We start from the raw sequence: 17,876 nt of genomic DNA on the forward strand, positions 1-17,876 counted from the left end.
GCGGGCCGCAAGGACTGAGTGGACTGAGCATACTGGAGAAACGGGCTGCTCTGCACCCACGCACGGGGAAAGGGTCGCATCAGCAAAGGCACCGGCCTCAGCATTGTTCTTCCCCCAACTTAATCTGAACCACGCTCTGTAGAACCAGCTTTGTTTACTACTCCCACAGTACACAAAGCTGGTACAGGCCTATAACGTTATTGTTCTGATCACCGTTGCTGTGTCATCAGATGAGGGATTTTCCTTTCATGCCAATTTACATTATCATCACTGGCTAACGTCCCGTACAAGGAAGCTGACCGAAGCAAGGTAATGACGCCAGTCGTCGTTAACATCAACGCCATGACTAAGCACACGTCAGAGCGTCGTCACAAGCTGCGCAGAGGGCGGAACGCCGACTCGCCGGCCGTGACGAGCCGGCGGCCGAACCCGATACTGACGACGGCGAGCACCTGCGTGACACATCGCCACGTCCCTGACCCTCCCCTCCCCCCTCCCCCCGCGGCCGCATGCGACGGTACACAGCCAGACGACTATTGACAACGCCCGCACGACCAGACACGGAGCAAACGGCACCGACGGCTGGTGGTCAGCGGGGGCGCTCGGTCAGACGGAGGGGGCGGGTCGCCAGCGGGCAGCACCGCATGCTGCGCCGCCTGCAGCAGGCCGTGGCACGCGCCGCTGAGTGAACGGACGACCTGCGGCGGACCGCACGCGAGCACGGACGCCCGCTGCCACGCTATCTTATCTGGCCGCCACACCGGGCGGCTGCGACCTTACTCTAGTTGCGGTTGCATTTTTGTCCACTTCCTTGTTCTACTCCCATTCTATTTGTGGCAGCCGACATGACCGAGTGGGCTCCAATCACGTCCCTTTGCGGGTTTCAATGTCAATTTTAATGACTCAAGGTCCTCAGTGAGCTTAGCGCCGTGGCATACCCAAGGGTGAGCTTCTGAGACCATGACACCCTGCCCTGGTGTTGTCAGGACCCCCATAAGTTGTGCAGTGCATTAGCGAGGAACATTCTTCACATAGATAAGACAGAAGTGGTAGCCTTATTCATGGGCGAAAAACCGATAGAATGGAGATGAAGATGGGTTGATATTTCAGCAACATGCCTTTATCAAAACAATAGCAGAAGTCAAAGTGGTAAAAAGCTTCCACTATTGTTTGAAAAAGGTATGCTGCCAAAATACCAACCCAACTATATTTCAATTTTCCTGGTTTTACTCAGAGGAATAAGGCTATCACTACAAGCGCTCATGTGGCCAAGTTCCTCATTGTTTTTTAAATTAAGCTGCCCACAGGGCTTCAAAACCACAAAAATAGTCCCTCAATGCATTCAAATTGGATTCCACAGTGTCAAAAAAATTGCCAAATGCAAAACAAGACTGCTAAGCAATACAAGGGGTATTGACAAGAAGGTGACTCCAGCCAACTTAAGTTTCCTCCTAGGTGAAGTCCTCATCACATTGCTGCCTCAGCAAAGACTGCTACGCCTCCATTCCAGGACAATAATGCAGACCCTGTATTCCCATCGGATGACACTGTCCAATCATGCACCAAACAGATACTGTTCTGTACCTCTACAAAATAGGCTGGATGAGAAGAGCATGTAAGGCCATCTCTGAGTTACAGACCTCCTGCCTGAATAAGCAGGATATTTTTGGGATACTTTTCACTTAACAGCTATCAATCACTAATCAGTTGCATTTTATGTGCATTTTACTGCAGTGCATAAAACACTGCATTTTATGTGCATCACAAAGCTGATTGAACACAAAATTATCCTCCAGCCCAAAGACTGTGGGTTCAATCAAAATTGCAACTAAGATAGCCTATCATGCTGTGTAAAATTTTAGGTTGGAAAAATCAGGTCCAGAACATATTACTGAAATATATTTAGTGCTACATATGCCCATAGGTCAAAATATCCAAAACCATTTCTTATGATTTGACTCACTTTCCAACATGATTTGCTGTGTTTTTTTTTTATAAATTCACAATGATTATGACCATACAAATGAATAAGAACTCTTACATCAGGGTACTAATGCCACAAACCTCTGACGAAAAAGAGCAAATAAGCAAACTTTGCAGCAATTAAGAGAATATCACATTTTTATAGTCACAGTAACAGAGCTAATTCCCAAAACATCATTTGTCAACACATATCATAATGTAAAAAGAGAACAATTGCAACTCAGTGCTCCTAAGCTCACAAATGCAGTTTGCATGCATCATGCATATTTCCTGTCATGGAAAGAAAGAAACAACAAAGATGTAGATAGATTGGAGGTCAATAAAAAGGAGCTTAGCCCTCAGTGCAAATGCAGAACAGGACTGGAATGAGCAAAGGTTTAGGGAGATGACAACAGATTAAGCCATGATATTTGTTCGCCAATGCAGCTAATCATTAAACTTCCTACTTTCCTAGGTCTGAGCCATGCTATGGAAAAGCCTGTGATTGTGGCTCCTACTTTGGGAGCCTGCAGGGGCAGGAGTCTATACAAGCAGGTGATCTAAATCAATACCACTATTCCTGTTAAATGTTTCTGCACCTGAAGAAAAAATACTCACAACAGTGTACCATGCACCAATAAGAGATCTAGGGCAGAGTCTTGATTTTTAGCCACAGTCCCCCAGTCCCTCAACCTTCTTGGTCCATCATTTTAAGCTCACTTGAGAACATGGATATGATGAGGATGGCCAGTCCCCCAAACCTAGAAGCAATACTGCAGATGAGTGGCCAGGAGCTATCTCATTAAGTCACTGAAGAGTGAATAGCATATATTGGAATGCTTTGAGGACAACCACCTACCAGGTGTGCTTTGTTCTGAATATGGTTGAGGAACTCAAGGCTGTCACCATCACAGCCTTCATGCATGTCATTTTCACCATGAAAACCACTTCAAGTCCACAAAGTTTGGAAAAGTTAAACAAGAACCTATCTGATAATCACATAAGTCAAATATTATGTCATGCTGCTTGAGTAACATTCAGGTAACACATAAACAAACCTGAAATCATTTCCACCCATTTCACAGTACAAACCAGCTTGTCTTTTGCTTTCACGAATTGATTTTACATCGTTGAGAATGCAAAGATTGAACAAGACACTTACAACGCCCCATATTCGATAGACTCACCGGAAGTAGGGCGCCGATCCAAGAGCAGATCTATGTAGGTACTCCAGATGCTTCAAAAAACGGCAATCTCGTAGCGGTACTCTGCGCCTTGCCAACAACCACACTTCTTGGAAGATATAAGAAACGATACGACGAGCAACAAAGCTGGCCGCACCTCCATTCAGCACTTACGGCACACCGACCTGTTCACTTGGGATATACCTTTGAATAGATGCACCATAACCCAGCACAGCAATCACGGATTACGCCCATCGCAATGTGCGTTGCGGAGTGTAAAATGCTGTTTTGACTACCAGTGCGTTATGAATGACCCTCTTGCGTCAACTATGTCTAACATTTGGGGTACAATACTTGCTAGTCGTAGACAATTATTTTTGTAAGAATGATTGAACTTTATTCTATTTGTCTAATAATTGGCAAAAATAGCTCTTTTTTAGCTATCATACTACAAATCAATAACAATATTTTCTTTTAAAAGAAATAAATGCTTTCGTAAATTTTCTCTCTAATTTTTCAAATTATTTCAATATTTTTACGTTATATGTCGTTTCTTGTGAAGTATTACTTTATATGGCATCAGAATGCTGCGATCAGCTGGTATGTTGACGAGGCACTGCTCACGCTGCAATGACATTCACGCGTGTAGCATTTAGTCGGTAGGCGCGTTCCGTCGCTGCGGCCCAAGAGAGGTGACCACTCAGGTAGGTAGTGGCGACGGGGATACGCTTGGCGTTTCTCTCGTTTTGATTGGTCTTGCTATTTTTCATTTATTGACCTATTCTGGCTTCATTATGGTGGGTATTGCTGCCGTCTTCGGTTATTTCCACGATTACGCCGGGGCTTGTGAGAAACATATGGTCCGTAAGCCTCCTCACTTCGCGTGATTGAATCTTATCCTGTATCCATTTGTGCACAACATGCCATGGAAAAACGAGCACAACACAGAAATTGGCACAGTGTGATGGCGCTCACATCCTACAGTGGAGAACAATTTGTGATGGTTCCAGGATGTAAGTATTTTTTCTCACCTTGCCTGTTTTCTTGTATTCATAGTGATGCAAACTAACATAGAATGTTAGCCAATAATAAATCTGTTCACAGAAATATAATGGACGCACTCCTTCAAGCTTTCCTTAGTATCCATACTTTTATTCCATGGCTGATGTTGTCAAACTCCAGACAAATATGCATTTTGCTGTGCATGTGTGTACACAGGCTATTAATGTATGGAATCGACTTGCCTGTAGCACATCATATTCACACTTGTCTGTAATTGCAAACATTTTCATTGTCCATCCTGGTAGCTCAGTTGGTTAGAACACCTGTCTTCAGATTCACCCTTCAGAAGGATAGCCAATGGTGGTATCCTAGCAGCAGCTTCATGAAAGGCTGGTTGATGTGGGGAGGGAGGAAGGAGCAGTAGTTAGAATCAACATTGTAGTATAATAATACCTTAGAGTTTTGCCAAAATTATACACATTGCAATGGATTAGGCTCCCACAATGATTCAGAGTTCATCCATCAAGCACTGCATGGCATTGGCTCAAAATTGCAGGGATCTTCCTAGAATAAGCATTTAAAGTTTAAGGACAAGTCAGTATGGCCAAGAAAAGCTAAGGTTCTCTAAAACAGGTCTTTGGGTAAATTTTTCCCTAACAATTGTTTTAGGTTGATCTGGGTAAAATATTTTACATCTGTACCCAGTAGTCTAAAGCCATGGTACATGATGAGGATGTGTGCCACAGTCAGCCTTGTATCACATCATGTGCAACCCAGAGGTTTGCTCCCAGAAGATGGTACCAGTATGTCTCAAGTGTGTCCTACTCTTATCATTTGATTGATCTCAATCAGGTGAGGACAACAATTCTACCTGATCTCATAATTCAGGGTTTGCTAAGGTAGGGTGTCAGGGATGCATGGTAGAGTATGATGGGACTTAGAACCATGTATTGCCCTCAGCTTAATGGCCTATCATTCCAGACATTTGACCTTTGGAACAACAGATATATTGGTTACTGTTGTGTTAACTGTATATCCCTGCTATGCACTGTCAATGTCTTTATTGTAGTCTTGCCTTTGTTCCTATTTGTTTGTGAACCTCTTATGACCTGGAACCCTGGAATGCCAGGCAGCCTTCTGCTACCTTCTTCCCTTGGCTATGCTGATAGGGTTTGTGTGCTTTGAGTACCAGACATGCCTTTTAAAACAACAGAGTGAAGTATGAGATAAGATTGATGTTACAAACAGGCACAATTGATGTACATGAATTTATGTTAGGATAATGCAGACAGAACAAGGACACAACAGGCAACTGATGTCATGCATTTCTCATCCAGCTTTATTCACCTTGTTATGACAAAATTCATGTAGACAGCTAATGGGTTCCTGTGGGCTGTGTTTTTGCATCATAATTATCTGTGCTACATATCTATAGTATATATCTGTGTTTTTGGTATATTAGTTATCTTATAGCATGTACTAATGGGATTCTGTGTGAACTGGAGTGGTTTTCTGTGTCAAATTATGTGAAAAGCAATGCATCATTTTCTGTTACAGCCCAACATGGAAAATCATTGGCTGCTTTTTGCGTGTCTTCTGGCGTTGATTTTTGGCGTGTTCGCTCCTCCTCCAAGACGTGAATCAAATCCTAAACAGCATTCCGACGAAGAAGAAGACATCAATATGAATTCAGAAGTAAGTTATAGTTCTAAAGTTGTCGCCGCACTATGTTATTGATGCTTTGGCCTGTAAGTCGTCAGTCACGCAGTTAATCCGGCTAAAGGTTACCGGGTGTTCATAACTTGCCTCACTGCCTTGCACGGTTTGATGAGACGTAACCAAAGCGTAACAAGGAGAGGGGCGAAAATGTCTTAAAGCGATAAAGCCGGATGCTGTTGGCTTCCGCTTATGACAATCAACACGCCCGCCCCCGTTTCGCACCTTTAGCTCGATTAGAGGTCAAACGGACGTTACATACTTTAGGATGTTACGCTTAACTTAGCATAACCAGCGGAGGGTTTTTCACTCAGCACAACCAGTGCGTAACCAAGGAAATGACTGAGAATGACAAACAATGCGTAACGGAAATTATGGACGGCTCCTTACATACCTATGTGCACACTGAAACTAGTCCGAAATGTCCATGGGCTCATCGTATGGGCAATGCCTGACCCAACGAAATGCTGAGTGGGGGTTATGCACGTACGCATGTCACACCTTATTTGTTGGCCAGATAGCGTTAAAAATACGCTGTAGCATGCTTATATGAACTACCATGACAGATGCTATTTTCAGAGCATCCCGCTATCCTTGAAGCAGCTGTAGACATGTGGACAACACTATTCTCTGTCGCATTATTGTCGTGCAGTGCCCAGTGCTCAGACACTGATAACTCAACAACCTGGCCCATGTACTGTACTGTTGCTATGCTGTTTCATGTTCAGTTTCAGCCGTATGCTACCAAACTCTCATAGTTTGTGATGAAGTGTTTTGTATTATTTGCAGACATTGGGTTTGGAGTACAGAAATTACCTCGAAGAAGTTGTAAAACTTTTGGAACAAGACTCTCAATTTAAGACAATACTTGACAATGCAACCGAAACAGAGGTCAAGGTAAGTCATACCCGGAGGCCAACCGACCTAGGCCCTTCATGTTTATGTCACACTTGATACATCATTTTCAGGAAATGATTTTGTGCCAGGCTGGTCGTCTGTCAGTTTCGATTACAGACTGAGCACGAAAGACCTAGCTGTTCAGCCGGCGACCGAATCCGCGCAAGAAGCAAACAAACATGAACTGATCACAAATAATTAACAAACAGGAAACCTTTCAGTAAATCGACGATAAATATTATCCTGTTTGGGGCCGTGTTGTGTGATTGCTGTCATGTTCTTACTGTCTGCGGCGTCTTATTTCACTCGTTTCTGCAGATATAAAGGCATTGATTTCACTGTGCGCATCACCTGCGTACCCTACAGTCACTGGAATGCCCAAGTGGCCAGTCAAGCTACTGAGCTGAGCCCTAGTGAAGCGACGACTAGCAACTTAAACATGGCATGACAAGAAAACGCATGGCAAAGACCTCTGCACACTGCCGGTCTTCCTAAACGGAGTCAGACGAGCATGAGCGCGCTTCAATCATATCTCAGCAACGGCGGCTGGCTGGGAGCCGCTGCTCTGCCTCTTCTCAACCTCCACTGGGTCAGCCATCATTCAGACAAAGTGCTTACTAGCGAGCGATTTCACTCGTGGTGGTCCAGTTGTCTACAGTTCCCCAAAGTGCAGATGTTTCTCTCTTATCTGCTTCTCCACTGACAGCGCGTGAAATGATGCGGAAATCTGGCACAATTAAAACCGACCTTCTGGATGTCTGAAAAATCAAAGCTACTGTGAACATGAAATGATCTTGTCTCTTAGCCAGTCAAGATATAACGTATTTGCGTTCGCGAACAGAGCGCGTTCGTGAACATCTGGCCGGCCGGCGGACGCAACCTTGCGTCTGTGTTGAATCCGCAAGATGAGCATCCCGAATTTAACAGTGTCAGTTTCACGTTACACGTGTGCGTTAATGCAGATCAGTCGGGTGATGGAGGCAACACAATGTTTAGAGAGTGCCAAAGATGGATTGAATATCCTGTCCGTACATGTTAAGGATTTCCTCCGCTCTTATCACCTATGTCATTGCGTCACCGTGCTTTTCGTGGGACGCTGCCGCAGCCTCTTTTTGTGAGGCATTCACACTTTGTGCTTTTTTGTGCATTTGGCTTTAAACTGCTGTGTCAGGTTGAAATTATCAGAGGCTCTGCGTGGGCGATCATTTTCACTCTGAGCACAGAGCGGTCCGAGGCAGCTTTGTCTGCAACGGCGAAATTTAACGTGACATTTGAAATGGCATTGCGGCGGTACGCAGTTGGCTTTGAACTTTATCCTTTGACCCCGTCAGCCGCTGTCGGATATGTGCTTAGCACGTGTGTGCATTGGGATTGCCATTTAACTTGCGACGAGAGCTGTTTTGTGGTAATACGGTAACGCTTACAGCCGTGGGTGTCGAATTCTCAAAATGATTGGGGAGGGGGGAGAGGCAGTCGTGGAGGTCGTCATGAGGGTATGGGGACGAAAAACAGCAGATTTCGTCCACTTATGCTCTGCTTATGCATTAGGAATATATATAATATGATGTGTATCTAATATATATATATATATATATATATATATATATATATATATATATATTCTACACTTACTATAAGTCTGTTAAAGCTACTGTGCATAGTTACAGCAAGAAAACGGGAAAATCTGGCAGCTTGCATCAACTCTGTGTAAAAAATGCACTTGTTCTATGAAGCTGAAGTGGTACAGTTGCACCTTTCTCATGCATACCAAAAGGTAAAATATTAGCACATTTGCCGTTAAGTGGTCAGGTAATTTTTTGCGTATTCATTTATGTATTCACGAGAGTAGTGTCAACAGTGTCTATGGCTATCGCAACCTTTTTTCTCTCCGGTTCTCCAAATACCTGAATTACATGGAACAAAAAATTGTGCATCTCAGTTAAGTAAAACAAAACATCAGCATTCCTCCATACATTGTTTTAGAGGATGTTTTTCAACCTTTTCCGAAATAACGCTAAGGCAGACGCCCCCCTGTTCAGAATGTTGTTTCCCCCTTCGTTTCAATAACGTGCATTGCGAGCCCGCTGTACTTTTATGGGACACTGTTTAAAGCTGTTGTGCCTCTGAACAGAAAGCGGGTCTCGCCCGCTCCAGTTCAGATGTGTTGCAAATAAAGCGCCCGTCGTGCCAATGCCGTACGCAAGGTAGGGTGATTATAGCAGGGTTGCTAATTGAGCTAGCTCTTCAGTGACTACGTGATTATGCTTGCGTACGCATAAGCGGTGCTCAATGAGCTCACCCACGCATGGGAGCAGTCTTGGCAACGGTTGCGTTGCAGTCTCCATAGCTCGCGTAGTGTCTGCCCCGTGGCTAACATTTGGCGGCGGCCTGCGGACGGACAAAAACGATAACGTTTCTGAAAGAAATATTTTTGAACGAGTTAAGATATCAATGCGTGCGCGTAGGACGAAATCCGAAAACATTTTTCATCTGTACCATTTTTATGTTTATAATAGGAATGGACCAGCATTCACAGCGCGGCTAACCTGTGCACCTGTGCTGGAATTCGATGCTGAAACAAGACAAGCAGAGGTGTAATCTCCATTTGCGTGCCGCTGTTGTTACTTTCCTGTTCAGAGGACGACCTCAAAACTGCACAGGTGAATAACACAGCCATTCTAATTTTTTGAATGACAGGAACTGACTTCGAAAGACTTTCACAACCATTTTTTACGAAGGCTGTTTTCGCGCGCCACGCGCGCGCCGCCACGTGTTAGTTGCAGCGGCCAACGCTCCTTGGTTTGATGGAAACTGCAATACCTGCCATCCCGTTGATGCTCTTGTGTGCAGTTTGCTTCACATGTTAAGTTTGGACAAAGATGGACATCATTGTTTGTGTTGGCCGTTTTCATTTTGATACCATCTTGATCGGGCCTATCGAGGCCGACTGTTTGGTCCTAATGGTCTTTGGCCGAAGTAGAGACCCGCGATGTCGCGGGTCTCTTGCTCCCAGTCGGAGCAACGGACCCTCTGACTGATGTCTGAGACATCGGTTCTGCGGGCCGGAGTCCTGAATGTGACCTACAGCCAGCACTTCGTTTCTAATCGGGGACTTGATCACCTCTACCAAGAGGCCTTTCGGTGCCCTCTCCGGGCCCTCGCTAGCACTGTTCTAGGCCGGCTCTGGGCTCTTCGACAATGCGGGGTCCCTGTTGGGCACCGTGGCTCCTGATTGACGCAGGAGGCCCTTCATTGACTCATACCTTCCCTAGAGTAATCTGGTGGCTGCCATGGAAATCCCCGGCTGATAGCCGCGAGGCAGGGCGCATGTTGCAACGCAGCACTCACGTTAGTCATGTAAGGCATGGTTTGTGTTGTTTTTGGTGATCATTGTTGGAAATTACCGCTTTGGTTTAGTCGGTTGGTGTAGATCGTCAGGTCTTTGTAACCGCCTTGTTTTTGTTGATGAAAGTTTTTGGGTGTTGATATTTTACCGGTTTGTTTCGCGTTTCGGTAAGACGTCGTGGTAAAATAACCCAGCTTGCTGCAGTCTGTGGAACTGGAAACGTCGCTAAATGGCGCCAAAACGCTCAGGCAAAATTGCACAGAACTAGACCAAAGCCCACAAAGCATGGTAAGTGTATTATAAATTACACTTAACTTGCAGGAAATCAGAAAATACTCAAGTTAACACGGTACATGCTGCGGAGCTTGAAAAGCGTGGCCAGCTCAGTCAGCTGCGCTCAACTGAACATACATTTGCCACTTTAATTTGCTCTGTTCCCTCTAGCCGCGAAACAATTAGAAAAAACCTCGCTTAAATTTAACAAAATTTTGAGTCCCATTTTCAATGTCTACCTTGCCCTAAGGCTTCAAAAGGTTAGAGGGCGAAACCCACCGTTGGGGGTGGACGGTGGTGACAAATTAGACACGGGGGGGGGGGGGAGGGCAGTGACCCACCCAAAAGACAAATCAATACAAATCGACACCCGTGTTGCGGCCCCTGTTGGCATGTAATTGCATGATCGCAGCGTGAGGGTTCAGAGTATGACCGAGAGATGGACCATATCGTTGTGTCTAACTCCGTTTAATTCATACCTGTGCGTCAGTCGTGCGTCATAACATTACCTTTTAAATTTGTTAAGCTCGCTTGATGCGTCCTGGTCCATCGCTAGCATCGCGCTACCGATAACAGCATCATATGTTCAGCCAAGGCCACCAACTCTCGTGCGTGCTCAGTGTTTCTGGCGTGGCTCGGCTCCTATGCATATTTGTGACGTGTCACCATTCTGTGCCATCGCCTCGGATTTCTGCAACGACCCGTCTCTAAAAAAGCAGCACCCCGCGTGTTGCGCCGACGCTCGCAGCCCCGGTGGGCCAGCTGTGACCTCCACACGTGTCAGGGTGGTCTGCATCCTGACAGCAGCACGTGTCGGCAGCCGCCTGGTGCCCCACACCCACCCCGTCATCAGGTGCCAGCCCCGGTCCCTGCATTTGTGTCTGGTTCCCCACACCCACCCCGTCACCAGGTGCCAGCCCCGGTCCCTGCCTTCATGCTGGCCTCAGCCCCGATACCAGTGCCCGTATACATGCCATCCTTCGACCTTGCACCAGCTTCGGACCATGTTTCACGCCTTACACCAACCTGCACAACCGGCCCCAACATTAGCATTCTGCCCTGCCCCGGTCCTAGCCTTTGTTTCGGCGCATGCTTGTGTAGCACTCTGGTCCTTTACACCAGAATGTTTCCGCACTTTGCACCGCACCTCACCGCACCTCAACAGATCAACAGCCGGCATCCCCTGTCACTACCCGGGCATCAGCGCCCGCACCATCGTCCTCCCCCGCAGTTTGACGCGTGATCAAACGTAGGCCGGGTACCAACTCGCCCCCGCGCGCCGGCAGTCCGGCCAGGTAGCCGACCGGCTGCACGTGGTGGACCCGTCCATCCGCTCGAAGCTGGACGAGCTGAAGCGGATCGAGCTGAGCCGGCTGCGACAGAAGGCCACCGAGGCGTTCGAGCTCTCGAACGGCCTCGACCGCGAGGCCATCAAGGAGCCGCTCCATCTCGACCACCGCAACCCGCACACCTTCCGTGAGGAGGACCTGCGCCGGCTCGTGCGCAAGGTCAGAGGTCGCCGCCGGGCTCAGGGGGTCGTGGGTCGGGGCGGGGGGGGGGGGGTTAACGGTGACCGCTGACGAGGGGCGGCGGAGGCTGATATAGAAGGGCATGCCATTGCACTGACATTGAGGAGCACGAAGGACCGTGCCGGACCGGGAGGGCTCGGGACCTGCTTGACTTGTGTAGAACGGCGTGTTGGGTGGGGTCGCGATCAGGAGGCTGATTGCGGACCGGCGGGGATCGTGACTTTCACCGACTTGCTGAGGCTGCGCACACCCGTAGTGTTCAGAACATGTTTCGTTCACATCGTCGAATTTCCACATCTCCGTTGATGCTGCATTTTAAGTGAGAGAAGCAATGAATATAGCGTCTGGATTACAACAGACAGCCCGAATTACATACTTTTGAAATACGTGCTCCCTTGTGAATGTTGGACAAGTCGGGTACCTCTGAGCGCGTCACTTCCTTTGCAGACCTCCCACGACTTGGCCGAATTAGACAAGGAGAGACGGGATGATTTTAAGAAATATGAGATGGAAAAGGAGTTCGAATATAAAGAGGGTCTCAAGAAGATGGATGAGGAGCATAAGAAAGAAGCACAGGCAAAGCATGAAGAGCACAAGAAAAAGGGAAAAGAGCACGCAAAGGTAAATGAGATATCCATGAGACTCGTTCAGCAGAATGAATTGCATACTTAAATATGTCAGATATGTTTTGCTGTGAGTCCTAGCCTGACGTTACGAAAGACAACTGATACATATTGGTGTGAAAAAACGACCCGAAGGCCAGCAACTGCCGTAGGACGCGCTGTAGCCTGAAGGCCTGTGCCGGCCTCAGTTCCCTGTGTTGGGTATCCAGCGCGCGATTCTTTTCATTCGGAAGTTCCGGCATCTCCACCCAGGTTCACCATCCGCTGAGTGAGGACCAGCTGGAGGAGGTGTGGGAGGAACAGGACCACATGGACAAGGACAGCTTCGATCCCGAAACATTCTTCCGCATGCACGGTGAGAAGGCGCCGGCGCCAGCGGAGCAGTCGTGTAGTGTTGTGATGTGCTGCTTTCAGCTGTCTTTGTGTGGTCATTACCCCTAACATTAGCCAACTATCGGAGTTGCGTTATTCATCTCAGTTTGCACCACCGATCGTAGGTGTCTATCGTCAGTGTATGACGCTGGAATGCACCTCGTGCGGCGGCTTGTCAGTTTTTTTTTGTCAGGCCACACGTTTGGCCCATCGTCGAAGGTCTCTGGTGGTCAGTTTTTCAACAGCTCTCAGAAGGGTCTCAGACGGTTTTCCCTTTTTTGGTGTTCTTATGTATTTTTAGTCACTGTCCTTAGGTATTTTTTTCAACGCCCTTACTTGAGGGTGGTATGCATTGCCCCCCCCCCCCCCCCGTCCGCAGCTTGTATTCGCCTCCGGACCTGACTACCTTCCCCGCGATGCCGGGGCGGCCACCCTCCCCGCACTCCTCACCTGACATCCTCGACGGCCACCTGTCGCGAGCTGGCCTAGTCCAGTGTTGCGCTGGCACGGTTCGATCGGAGGGAGCGTGTGCCAGAGCTGAAGGCGAACAGCGCTCCGTTTGGAATAGAGATGTTTGACGCCTGGCTGTGGCGCCGGTACTCGCTTGCACTTTACGCTCGTCGCCTGTGACGAAACTCTGTGACATGGGGTTGGCCGTGCGATACGATGATGGGATGAAACCGAATGTAAAGTGCTGTGTAAAGCATCTTTTGACGGTCACTTTGCCAGACGTCGACGGTAACGAGGAGCTGGACCCGACCGAGGTCATGGCGCTGTTCAAAACGGAGCTGGACAAGCTGTACAACGGCTCCGACTACGACCCGCGCGAGCGCGAGGAGGAGATGAACGAGATGCGGGAGAGCACTTACGCCGAGGTGGACACGGACCAGGACGGTCTCATCAGGTGGGTGGGCCTGCGACTCGGGGCACGGCTCATCACGTGGCGTGGAGAAGTGAACACAACACCCTGGATCTGAGCTTGTCCGCTTATCACATGCGTGGAAAGTGGACACAACACACTGAGTCTGAAGTCGTCCGCTTGTTATCTCATAGCGTGGAAAAGTGAACACAACACGTTGAATCTGAACGTACAGACACCGCTCATTAAACCATTAAGGTTATACCCCCGTGTATTAGAAGCGAGCCAGCTGTCTCTGACGGTCGCCTGTCCGCGCCGTTCGCCCCCAGCCTGAAGGAGTTCCTGGCTAGCTCGCAGCACGACGACTACAAGCACGACCAGGGCTGGCAGGGCATCCCCGACCGGGAGGTGTACGACCAGCAGGAGTACGACGACTTCTCGCGCCACCGCATGGAGGAGATCCAGCAGCACATAGAGGCCGGACTGGTGAGACGCCAGGCGCCGTGTGGGGGACGCTTCGACACTTGGTTTGGTTTGGTAGTGCTCGGCTGTACTTCGGTCGTTTGCGCCTTGCGTGAGGTTTGAGCCCTTGGTTTGTCGCGGCCTGCTTGTTTGACGCGCTGATGGCGTGGCCTACTGAGGGTCACCGTCACCAGCGACGCGGCTGCAGCGGAGAGCGGTCAGGCTGGGGCACGAGCAGCAGACGCTGTCTCGAGTCCAACGGGACTTGTAGTCCGGACAGCAGGCCAGGCGTGCACTGCACTCTGCTTTCGGGCCGTCCGCCAGCTGGCAGGACGACTCCCGCCCCGCATGTCACCTCGGTGCGGTGCGCTAGTGGTGCTGTATTCGAACAGCGTCTTGTCACCAGCCTGCCGGCTTGAGCCCCTGGGTTTCTGGGCTTGCATGGTGGCCCGTGCGGGCCTGTGCAGTGACGGGTCCGGACGTCCTGCAGCTACCGGGCCCAGGTTTCGGCGCGCCCGGGTACGGGCACCCGGGAGCGGGGTACGGGTACCGCGGCCCCGAGCGCGGCCCTGCCTATGGATACGACCCTGCCAACGGGTACGGCCCTGCCAACGGGTACGGTGGCTACGGCCAGGCGCCGTACCAGCCCGCCGTTCAGCCCCAATACGTTCCGGTAAGTGACGGGCAATCAGCTGGGATGGAGCCCCGTGGAGCTGTTCGAAGGCGCCATCTTTTGGACAAGCGTCCCGGTGTCTCGTTGCACCATCCTGTCGTGCCTCTGCTTTGCTGTGATAATTAGTGCCGCTGTTCCATCGTTTTAACCGTGCCATGTTTTTTTCTACGACCGTGGTCATTCATCTCCATCACATGCCAAAGGGCTCTGCCGCCTTTAACATTGTCCGTGTGGGAGAGGTGAGACGTGGGTTTGTGTTTTCAGCCGCCAGGCGGGCAGGGCTTGCACCCGGACCAGCAGCAGCTGCCGCTCAGCCAGCACGCACCGGCCGCTGGCCAGGTGCAGCTGAACCTCCCTATGCAGCAGCAGCAGCAGCAGCAGCAAGTCGCTGGCCAGCAGCAACAGCAGCAAATCCCTGTGCAACAGCAGCAAATTCCCGCACAACAACAGCAAATCCCCGCACAACAGCAGCAGGCCCCTGTTTACCAGCAGCAGGTCCCTGTCCAACAACAGCAGGTCCCTGTCCAACAACAGCAGGTCCCTGTCCAACAGCAGCAGGTCCCTGTCCAACAGCAGCAGGCGGTACCTGCCCAACAACCCGCTCCTGTTCAGCAACAGCAAGCTCCCATCCAGCAGCAGCCGCACGGCCAGGCAAACCAGATCCCTGTACAGGGCCAGCACTGACCGGCCTGGTGCGACTGTCTTGTTTAGCCGGGGGACACCACGCAATGCGAACGAACCGCGCAAAATGATTGCACAATGCACGCCAGCTGTGAACAGACCATTTTGTCAGATCGACAAAGCAAACATCTCTCCATTTTTGTGTGTTGCGTGCATTCACCATTGTTTTCGTGCCGAATCATCATTTCGTTGTTTTGCGTATTGGGGCGATGCCTTTGCTTCCTTTTTGCTTATCGGGGTTGTGCTTTCCATTCAACCAGATTAGGAGTTTATCCCTGAACCAAATTAAAGGGATGACGGTGAAACCAGCAACTTACCATTTTACTGTATTAAAGCCACACTTGTTCCTGGGGTATGGACTGCACCAGAAACGAATCAGTTGGAAAGGAACATGACTTGCAGCAAAATGTTCTTGCAGTGCTTTATATATTACTTCGGCTTGTGTGTAAAAACACACCTGCCTGCATTCCAAGGTATTGGCAGCTAGATGAAATCAATGGTAATCTACTTAAGAGTCGGCGAACACGTAGAGTTCAAAATCGGAGTAAGCGAAATTTGAGGTGGTGCTCCCTGAGTGAGGGCCACTGCGATGTCGACTCGCTCGATTTGCAGTCGTTGATTCCGTAGAAGCGCAGTCGAACAGTCTGCTATCTTAAAAAGTTTAGTGATAGTTCGGAATCGCTGTGAAATCGCTTCGAATCGCTTAGTGAGTGAATGAATAATTTGAACAATTCTTTTTGGGTTCCTCATCAGAATAGGCTTAGTGGTAAACGCTTGATATTTATGCTGAATCTCCCGTTTGTCTGTGATAACTGTTGATCCCAAGTTTTATTGCTGTGGAGGAGATATGAAGTGAGCATAGACGTACAAAAGCAGATGCGCCCCCTCCCCCCATCCCGCTGTCTCCCGCCTGTGCAGTGAATGCATTACACAACTTCCCACGATGTTGGGCTTCGAGTGTGATATTGACGAGCTGTTACGATATGCTTGGAGACAGGCCGCGCTGTATTCAATGAAGTCTATTTGTTGAATTTCAACGTGGTCACCTGAGGACAGCTGTGCTAATGTTCTCTGTAATCACTCGTGATATGCATTGGATGGCTCTCGTGTTAACCACTTCTTTTCGGAAACGTCGGCGAATGTACTGGTAAAAATTTGGAAACGGATGACGAGGCAGAATGGCTTAACCACGTCTGCTAGGACAATGTGCACCCGCGTTTAGTCCGCCCAAATGGGCATTAGAGTATTATATTTCATCGATGTGCGTTTATGTATTCACGCAATACGTAAAGGCGTGTTTCACGTAAAAGGGTGGCTTATTTAAACGAATGTTTTTATCCTCTGTGCATTAAATACGCTCCATTTTGCCATCTTCCGTCTCGCTGGTCGTTCGCTTTGCAGTGAAAGGCAATAATTCTGTGTTATTTTGCCCCGACCTGGGACCTTATTGGGAGATAGCGGTACCTTCTAATGAGACAGCACTTGCAGGTGGTCCTTCCAAATTTGGGAGCACTCGGCCATAGCACTACGGTGGAGTCAGCTGAACAAAACTGTGCAAAAATTGCGATATTTTGGCATTCTTGTTCTGCTGAGGCTTAAGAATGAAAAGATAACTGCATAATATTTGTCGTCTTATACCAGAAACGGTAACTGGGAAGGCTGATGAGGGCGGGTGCGTTCTACGTTTTTCGGGAGGCGGCCTTTGGCAGCACGGTTATCGGCTTTGTAGTCACTAGTCGCGGGTCTCCACGCTCCATCAGGCTTGGTTCCTTTCGCACCAGCGGGGTTTGTGGTGGCTCCCTTCTGATGCGCTGTCCGCGGTTTGTTACTTCCGGCTGGGGTTTGTGCCATCTAGTGTGTGTAGCAGGAAGAAGCCAGAATTACCTACGTGAGGCCAGCTACCATTCAGTGAAACACGTTGTCTATTTTTATAGCATGGGGCAATACATATTTTCATTGGTGCCTATGTCTGCACGAAATACGTTTACAGATCCGTTCATCCCCAGCCAGCACCGTTGGTTGCGTCGTATTTCGCAGCGCTAGACGAGAGTACGATCTCCTGTCGACTACGCTCCGATATGCCAGAACAAAAACAGGAAGCGGAGTCACACGCGTGATGTGCATTCCTTAGCCTTCGCGGCCGCGGTGTTATGTGGGGAGAGACGACTAACTGGACCTTGGCTTCTCCGCCAGCGACTGAGGCATGGCGGAGACCACAGAACGATGGGGTTCGAGACCCAGGTGGCAAACTGAACCTCCTACGGAAGTTATCATCTCGAAAGATGAATGGAAACCGC

The 17,876-nt window shown here is 49.0% G+C and overlaps 1 protein-coding gene across 2 annotated transcripts; it reads left to right on the forward strand.

Moving 5' to 3' along the window:
* The first annotated feature begins 3,750 nt into the window (after positions 1 to 3,750).
* Positions 3,751 to 17,540, forward strand: LOC119091348 (nucleobindin-2). 2 transcript variants are annotated; one of them, XM_037214091.1, is made up of 10 exons: positions 3,751 to 3,850; positions 5,706 to 5,843; positions 6,654 to 6,761; positions 11,667 to 11,888; positions 12,357 to 12,530; positions 12,785 to 12,887; positions 13,634 to 13,808; positions 14,093 to 14,249; positions 14,716 to 14,898; positions 15,163 to 17,540. In XM_037214091.1, the coding sequence occupies exons 2-10, from the start codon at positions 5,712 to 5,714 to the stop codon at positions 15,580 to 15,582; spliced, it is 1,674 nt and encodes a 557-aa protein (XP_037069986.1). In that variant the 5' UTR covers positions 3,751 to 3,850; positions 5,706 to 5,711; the 3' UTR covers positions 15,583 to 17,540. The 2 variants fall into 2 exon arrangements, with proteins under 2 accessions (XP_037069986.1, XP_037069987.1); XM_037214092.1 differs by lacking the exon at positions 14,716 to 14,898.
* The last annotated feature ends 336 nt before the right edge of the window (positions 17,541 to 17,876 follow it).

Source organism: Pollicipes pollicipes, unplaced genomic scaffold, assembly GCF_011947565.3.
Source record: "Pollicipes pollicipes isolate AB1234 unplaced genomic scaffold, Ppol_2.1 Scaffold_3447;HRSCAF=4054_pilon_pilon_pilon, whole genome shotgun sequence".
Lineage (NCBI taxonomy): Eukaryota > Metazoa > Arthropoda > Thecostraca > Pollicipedomorpha > Pollicipedidae > Pollicipes > Pollicipes pollicipes.

Bases quoted from the DNA above. Each gene is read 5' to 3' on its own strand.
- LOC119091348 (XM_037214091.1), top strand. From the start codon at position 5,712: ATGGAAAATCATTGGCTGCTTTTTGCGTGTCTTCTGGCGTTGATTTTT. The intron at 6,762-11,666 runs GTAAGTCATACC...GCGCGCCGGCAG, and splicing joins CAACCGAAACAGAGGTCAAG to TCCGGCCAGGTAGCCGACCG. The intron at 13,809-14,092 runs GTGGGTGGGCCT...GTTCGCCCCCAG, and splicing joins GACCAGGACGGTCTCATCAG to CCTGAAGGAGTTCCTGGCTA.